This window comes from Copadichromis virginalis, linkage group LG17, assembly GCF_057382275.1.
Source record: "Copadichromis virginalis isolate Kocher_CV1m ecotype Utaka linkage group LG17, C_Virginalis_male_GT1.1, whole genome shotgun sequence".
In the NCBI taxonomy this organism is placed as follows: Eukaryota; Metazoa; Chordata; class Actinopteri; order Cichliformes; family Cichlidae; genus Copadichromis; species Copadichromis virginalis.
Genome location: NC_140634.1, coordinates 37,007,525 through 37,016,040, shown reverse-complemented (window position 1 = coordinate 37,016,040; position 8,516 = coordinate 37,007,525). Strand labels below are relative to the sequence as shown.

At 38.2% G+C, this 8,516-nt stretch overlaps 1 protein-coding gene across 1 annotated transcript; it reads right to left on the bottom strand.

Annotated features, from left to right (window-relative positions):
* Positions 1-2,771: 2,771 nt before the first annotated feature.
* Positions 2,772-5,616, bottom strand: iapp (islet amyloid polypeptide). The gene is made up of 4 exons (XM_085436879.1): positions 5,570-5,616; positions 3,859-3,955; positions 3,470-3,610; positions 2,772-3,380 (listed from the first exon to the last, which is right to left on the bottom strand). Exons 2-4 carry the CDS (start codon positions 3,936-3,938, stop codon positions 3,206-3,208), a joined length of 396 nt encoding a protein of 131 aa, XP_085293005.1. The 5' UTR covers positions 3,939-3,955; positions 5,570-5,616; the 3' UTR covers positions 2,772-3,205.
* Between the last annotated feature and the right edge of the window lie 2,900 nt (positions 5,617-8,516).

Genomic DNA, 8,516 nt, shown 5'->3' with positions numbered 1-8,516 from the left:
TATAAAGGAGAAAGTGAAGAAAGCAGAACCGGCCTAATGAAGAGGGCCATGATGATGATGATGATGATGATGATGATGAAGAGCTGTGAATCTGATTACACTGTAGCATAAATCAAATTAGTCACCTGAAGTATATACTGTGCAATATTACATACTGAAGGTTACATACTGAAGTAAGGTACAATATAAAAACTATAAACCTGCACTCACTGGTCACTTTCTCTGCTACACCTGTTCAGCTGTTCCTTAACACAAATATCTAATCAGTAAATCACATGGCAACAACTGAGTCTACTCCTGAAGTTCAAACCGAGCATCAGAATAAATTAGTGCTGTCAAAATTATCGCGTTAATTGTTAAGATCAACGCGAAATGTTTAATGCATTAAAAAAATTTAACGCTGATTTTGTTTTTTTATTAATTTCCTGTAATCTAAGACCTCTGGAGGAGGGGGCAACAGTGTGCTATGCTGGCGTTTGGCCTGACAGAAATGATTAGAAGAAGAAGAAGAAGTGACACCATGCTACTATCTAGCTAACACTAGCTAACACACGCAAGCATGGACGAGGGCGGACTTTTGGGTGGAAAGTTTCTCTTTAAGAAGTTGCCTGATGGCTTGTTGGACAAAACGAGAGTAAGATGCACAATTTGCAACGCTGAATTCAAGTACCACAGAAGCAGTTCATCACTGGCGTATCACCTGAGAGCAAAACACCCAACTGAATCCACCTCTACGGGACCTCGCCAGTCTACGCTTCAGGAGTATGGTGCTTGTGGACGAATAACAAAAAATGTGAGAGAAAAGGTAACCAATTCCTTGGTTGTTTGGATAGCTAAAAACTGCCGACCAGTTAGCATAGTAGAAGATGATGGACTGAGAGAAGTCATTCGTGCTGCATCAGGAGATGAGTGTTACAATCTGCCCTCGAGAGGAACCATTGTGTCGAGACTGCACACTTTGTATGGGGACCAGAGGGCTCAGCAGTCCAGCAAGCTTGTGCAAGTAAGGAATGTCGCTCTCACCGGAGACCACTGGACTTCGGTGAACAACGATAATTACTTAAAATATAAAGAATAAAAAAATGTAATTGGAGCCAGGCTATTAATAAAGTAATTGAGATTAATCGCAATTAATAACAGAAAATTGTGAGATTAGTTAGTTCATTTTTTTTAATCTATTGACAGCACTAGAATAAATATGACAGTGACTGTGAGAGTGGCATGGTTGTTGGGACGGGAGAGGCTGGTCTGAGTATTTCAGAAACTGCTGATCTTTGGGATGGTCCCAAACAACCATCTCTAGGATTTTTGTAGAGAATGGTCTGAAAAATATAAAACATCCAGTTCTCTGGGTAAAAATGAAGATAATGACCAAACTGCCTCGAGCTGATAGGAAGGGAACAGTAACTCAAATAACCACTTGTTATAACCAAGGTATGCAGTAGAATATCTATGTATGCACAGCACATCAAGTCACAAAGTAGATGGGCTACAGCAGCAGGAAACCACATCGGGTACTATTTCTGTCACAGCTGAGACTGGAATTCCCACAGGATCACAAAAATTGGAAAACTGGAATAAACTTGCCTGGTCTAATGAGTCTCAATTATTTGCTGTGACATTAGCTGTAAGCAACATCAAACTATGGATCCATCCTTCCCCGTATCAGTGTGGCTGGTGTTGTTATAATGGTGTAGCAAACTTTGGGACACTTAGTACCAACTGAACATTTATACACCACAGTCTGACTATTGTTGCTGGTCATGTCCGTCCCTGTATGACCACAGTGTACCCATCTTCTGATTGCTGTTTTCAGCATCATGTCACAAATCATCTCAAACTTGACAATGAGTTCCCTGTACTTAAACAGTATAGTGAAAAGGTGTAGTCACATCATGGACGTGCAACTAACAAATCTACAGGAACTGTGTGACGCTGTCATGTCGATATGGGCCTGAAACTCTAAGGAATGTTTCCAGAAACTCATTGAATCTCTTCCATGAAGAATTAAGAGTGTCCTGAAAAAAAAAGTGGCTTTAACGAAGGACTAAGAAGGTGTAGATAATACGGTGGCCGATGAGTTCATAGCACGCCACTTAAGGTACTTTTTGGATGCTTTGGGGTGCATCGTCTTCATGGCATTGATGTGCAAAGTTGGTTTGATATGGACTCAAATAACAGGCACTAAAAATGATTTGAATAAAATGGTACCTCATAAGCTTCTGCATTTCATAATACCAGGAAGTCAGACTAATTATTTAGTGTTAAAAGTCCCTCAGAAGTTCCTACCGCTTCCCCTGTTTTGTGTGTCTTGAGCATTTGCTTGCGTCAGCAACATATACGACTTTTTTGTTTTACAGAAATGAAAGTGGTGTTTATCTTGTCTAGCAAGAAAGTGAACAAGTGTTATTCTCAAAATGCTGAACCATCGTTTGCTTGTGATGAGAGTGAAAGATGAGATTGAATTTGGGGCTGAATTATCAGCATTTCCTCTGAGTTTCTTTGGCTGCTGTGTTCCTCATGAAAGCTTGACGTTATGGCAAACGTGAGTTGTTTATTTCTTGGTGTTATGGAGCTGGGTGAATTAATGAGCTGCGTGAAATAGGATGGCTACTTCATTTTTAAGTTTATTCCAGTGGCAATGCAACTTTCAGAGTTTGCTCATAATCAAAGTGAAATACTTTTATTTGATTAATGGACATCTCCTGAAAGAAAACGTTTTCTGTACTCATCAGATGGATGCTAACAGCTCACAGCTCCTGCGTGCAGCTCTAATACAATAATGTGGCTTAAAATGCATAAAGGTTTTAAAAAATATAAATATATATATATATATTTTACAATTTTATTATCAAAACAACAAATAACATTTATTTTATATTGCTTTACATGTTTTTCCTTTATTTTATTTCCCATGAATTACTTTAACATTTGGTTGTTTTTTATTATTATTATTCCCATCATGCCATTGTGCAACAACATATGAAGCCACAACACACAAAAAGGCAGAAAAAAATATACAGTGATGTTTTAAATCAAAGGCACTGTTTCTTAAGTTAAGAAAGTAATCAAGAAAAGTCTGTGATCATTGCCATCATTGCCATCATTATATATATGTCATTCTCACAATCATTGTTACATGATTGGTTATATCATCAGAGCTGTGAGGATTGCTGCAAATGCTGTGGAGTTTCCTCAGTTGGCACTAGAGATTCACGTAGCCTGAAGGCTCCAGTAGGCCTCTTTTGCCGTAGGTGGCAGATCCCACATTGGTTGGTGCGTACACAGTACCAATAGTGTTACTGGAACGGACCAGGAAGTCTGCTAGCCTCTGGGTGACACAGGTGGCTGTGTTGCACTTTCTCTTCTCTATATGGTGACTAAGAAAAGCACAGATATTAAGAAACACCACAAAAATACTCGTAGATTTCAACTTTTTTAAAATGAAATCAAGCAATAATGCTGCTACCTGTTCATAGCTGTGAGCCCCCTTCGTGGCCGTGTACCCACGAGGCTGAGAAATGGGTTGGAGATTAGCCCGGGAAGCAACCAGGCTTCGCTATCTGGGAGATCGCTTTCTTGCTCGCTGGATGAGCTGGGACTGAAGTACCTGAATCACAGAGGACAAAGGGCTAAACCATTTGACATTGATGATAGGCTCTTGAAGATATCCACAACTCCCGAGAACAAGGAGAGAAAGTGGCCACTTAGCTCCAGCCCCACTTCTCCCTGCACAGTGAAACACTTTCCCCACAAATGAGCACAGTTGGTTTCCATCTTTGATTATCAACATTTGAGCCAAATGAAAGCCAAAGTTCTCCTGCACCTCGGCTCTCTGCTTTGAATGTGTTGGCTTACCTATAGCTTGGGGCAGCGGTGATGCAGTGCAGCAGCACAAGCAGCATGAGAAGAAGCACAGGCACCCTGAGGTGATACATGCTGTAAGCGTGATTACCTGCAAACACAACAGGAGTTACATTTGTTTATTGTGCTTCAGGGAAAACCAGTGAGACGTGTGATAGTTTTGTCTGATTCCCAACAAATTAGGTACATCATCAAAATAGATGTCAGGGTCTAACATAAGTGTTAAGCTATGTTAAATTATATTTGGAAAAAAATGCAATAAAGTTATAGTTAGATTGCCAAAAATGCATTTTTTAAAAAAATCTTTGAAATAGTTTTAAAAGCAATTAAATCCATGGTATCGACTCATCTGATACTGGGATTTTTCCACCATAAAATGGAGCAAGCAGACATTTTCAAGCAGGAGCAGTCTGAAAAACAAAGCTTGTTGTTCCTGGAAATGCTGACATTATTTCAACTTCAGCAACGTGCAGCACAATAATTAGAATACAGTTGCTTTTAAATGCAAATCTGAAGGAACACTTGAGCTGACTTTTCAAAAACAATATGGGATGGATTCATTTAGAATTTTACTTCAACTAGGACAGTACATTTGCCAGTACTGGTTTCTTAAAGGTAATTTAATGGCACCAGCTTTAAATGTTGAACATGCACGCATCATTTTATTCACATTGGATATATTTTAAATATATAAACATGTCCTGACCATGTGCAATTTTAGTATAGGGTGCAATATTTTCGGGATTTGATTTTGAAGTAAAAGTAATTAAGAATATATTATTTTGTAATATATATCCAAATTTGATGAGTAGCTTAAATGTTAGATTATAATGACATCATTTTATAACATTTCATTACTAATTAATCAGCTGCATATGTGTTCAAATGATGACAAAGTCTTTTATTGTGTTAGTCGTATGAAAATAGTAGCAGCAATCTCACTGTTACATCTGTTTACAGAACAACACATAATTTTTTTTTTTAAATAAATAGTTTGTTTTTTTTCCGTTTTTGTACATTTCAGTCTTAGTTATATTTCCACAGAATCATCTAACTTAATGTAGATTTCATCTACACATTTCCCTGTGCTCTATGTGAATTTCAATCTTTTACTTAATCTTCTAACCTCTCTTTTACTGTGGGACGGAGAGATTTCGCAGGTCTTTCCTCCCCACTGCTGTCAGACTCCATAATAAAGACTTTAACTGATCAAGCACACACATCCATACATATGCAATAATACTAAGTGCAATAATCCTTTCTGTCATCGTTGTATTTTTACTCAGTTGTATATAGTATTTGTATTCTATTTTTATCTTATTGTATATTTATTTTATTTTATTCTACTGTATATAGTATATTATTTTATTCTATTCTGTACAGCTGTGTACTGTATTTATTCTTATTGTATTCTAATTTTTGCCTCGTAACTTTTGCACTGTCCACTTCCTGCTGTGACAAAACAAATTTCCCACGTGTGGGACTAATAAAGGTTATCTTATCTTATCTTATCTTATCTTACTTACTTAAAAAATATGCAAGAAATAGACTTACTAAAATATTCCCTTTTTAATTTTTTAAAGAAAAATGTTACTATATAAAAACTGAGATAAATGTCAGTTTCTTCTAGCACCTCATTAACAACTATAAATAAAACCTGTGGGGGAAAAAGACATCCAAGCCATAGGAAAGACAAAATACTCACTTTCTGTAGTCTTGGCTAGATCCCAGTCTGCTACTGGAGCTCTCCAAGGTTTGTCAGACTGTCACACAAGCCGACTGCAACAGTTATAGGCTCTCTGCTCAAACCACTTGTGACATCAGCTCTCTCCAAATATAGCCTTGCATTTTCATCTACAAAAGGGTGGGGTAGGGAATAAAGCGGGTCTTATACATGTCATATAACACTCGGTTCTACCGTAATGTACACTCTTTAATATTCACATGAGCAGAATAAAAAAAAAGAACGAAAGATAATCACAGTACACAGACACAAACACACGCACGTCTGCATACGTCACCATCCTCATCATCACAGTCGTCACTATTGTCATCAGCTGCCGTGATGGGACTGACCCGCCACAAACCCACACCAGGGAGAAGAACACTGTCAGGCTGTCTTCCTATTTACCTTGAGACATGTAGTGAACTTTTACTGTAGGTCACCAAACTCTGGCCTTAGCGCCTTCCTCTGGGCTTCAACGACGATGAATAAAACATGTGAAGATGAATTATCATCAATAATAAATGGTGCCTCATTATTTTGATGGGACGTGTCACAAGCAACACAGTATTAATTAATGAATTGATGGTAAAATTTGAGACACTTTAGAACCGCACAACCCAACAGTGTGACAAGTTGAAAACTAGACTAGTAGTTGCATCTTCTTATTTAGTTTCCTAAAGACTGTATAAGCAAATATTAAGTTGTTTTCTTTTAAGTAAACAATATGCATCGCTTGGAATCCAAGAGGTGATTGATCGAGGTTTTATTTACTGAGATAAAAACCGAACAAGAGAGATTGCTCTCTGACTTGTGCGCTTAATCACCACATCTAAACAGAAAACGTGTCCTTAACAACCACAAGACTTTTAGAACAATGTCCTTTGGGCAAATGAGACCAAAGTGGAGCTGTTTGGCCGTACTACACAGCACTGTGTTCACAGCATATCAGCACAAACACCTCATACCGGTTGTCAAGCATGGCGGTGGAGGGGTGATGATTTGGGCTTGTTTTACAGCCACGTTACCTGGGCACCTTGCAGTGACTCACAGAGTCAATGAACGTGTTACAATGGTCCAGTCAAAGTCCAGACCTCAACCTGGCTGAAATGCTGAGAGAGCTGTGCATAAATCAATGCCTGCAAAAATCAATGAGCAGCAACACTGTACAGAAGAGTGAGACAAAATTCCTCCACAGGAATGTGAGAGACTGATAAAGTCACACAGATAATGATTACTTCAAGTTATTGCTGCTAAAGGTGGTTCTAAAAGCTACTGAACGATAAGGTGCACTTAGACAGATAGTGTGAAAAAATTCCCATCTACAATCAGGGAATATCAGCCTCCCTTTGAACTGATAATCATGTTATTAAGTAATGTGTAATGTAATATGTATTATAAATCTGTATATATAGTATGTTTTAATATAACACACATTTATATAAATCTACTGAAAATAAGCAGCAAATACAAATAGACAATTCTGATGAGCTGTGGTTTTCACAGAAAGATATCTCATAAAAATGTACTCATAAAACACTGCAAGAAAAAAAAGACCATCAGTTTCACAACAACAGTGCATGACTCTTAATGTCATAGTTATTGTTACTGGTGAGCCAAAGAGAGCATCCTACTATCTCACTGGGGAGATGCCAGCACAGGCAGCAGGCTGCTGGTAAGTGCTAGTGGTTTTCACCGCAGATTGAGCTAACAGACATATAGTGCACTCTTAATGGACGTATAACACCCCCAAACCCACTGCGGTCTGATGAACACCTCCGCCAGTTTCCTGTAAGCTTCAAAAAAAAAAAAAGGTAACTGCAGAGACAGTGACAGGATATTTTTCTGATTCCTCTGCAGCTACATGGGTTTTTATTATTTCTTTGCACAATATCAGCTCAAAGTTTCAAAGTTGTGACTGATTTATTTACATTAATGCATAATCACGTGAGAGTCCGAAAACAATTACTTGATTTAGCTATATACCAGAGATTTTGTGCCTCAGGACTTTTGGTAATTTACAACTTTTTGAGGAAGAAGAGAGAAAAGAAATTTTCTTTTTTTTAATGGAAGTCCTGGAAAACATTGAGTCAAGTCATGTCATCATGTGGTGCCTTGGATTGATTTTGTACATGCGAGAAGTCCAACCTTACAGTTTGATTTAGCACAAAAACAAAGCTCACACAAAACCAAGTGAACCTTCACAAGCTTCATCAAATCCTGTTTAATCCAGTTTTTCTCCCTTTCACTTTTAGTGCAGAGATTTCTGCTTGTAAGCATCAATAAATATGGTCAGCATGGTTCATTAGTATTCTTGTAGCACTGAATCTAAGTGGGATGAAACCTCACTGGAGAATCATTCGGACGTAAGCAAGGAGTGCCAGCAGCGCAGTGCTATGACTTGTTTGCACTGAGAGCATCGACGCCTGGAAATGTTTCCATGTTTGTAGTTAACTACTGTCACATGGGCAGTTTGGCACGATGCATTACCTGATTGGTGTGGGAAAACTCTTTGGTCACATGATTTCATCACTTTTGTTTATTCGAGGGAGGAGCACTCACACACGAAACCTGTGTGTGTCAACTCTCTGGCCCGTGATGCATCCACAGATAAAAATAAACACTTGACGTCACCAACATCTACCTCTACATGGAAACCAAATAGCATGTTTTTTGAATTAATTGCATTAATGACATCTTAGTCAGGAAGGTGTTTTGTTTTGTTGCTTTGTGAATGCATTTTTACCTTCCTACTAAATATCTCTTGTACATCAAGCAGTCTTATGCATAAAGTTACGATTCTGGTGTTTTCTTTCTTCTTGGACAGCGTGCATAAGTGCAGAGAAACCCTCATATTTCAGTGGTATTTGTAAAAATATCTCTGCTAATGAGAAGAAACATACTTTAAGACATACTTCTGTGCGCAAAA

Bases quoted from the DNA above. Each gene is read 5' to 3' on its own strand.
- iapp (XM_085436879.1), bottom strand. From the start codon at position 3,938: ATGTATCACCTCAGGGTGCCTGTGCTTCTTCTCATGCTGCTTGTGCTG. The intron at 3,611-3,858 runs GTAAGCCAACAC...TCTGTGATTCAG, and splicing joins ACCGCTGCCCCAAGCTATAG to GTACTTCAGTCCCAGCTCAT. The intron at 3,381-3,469 runs GTAGCAGCATTA...TGCTTTTCTTAG, and splicing joins GGGCTCACAGCTATGAACAG to TCACCATATAGAGAAGAGAA.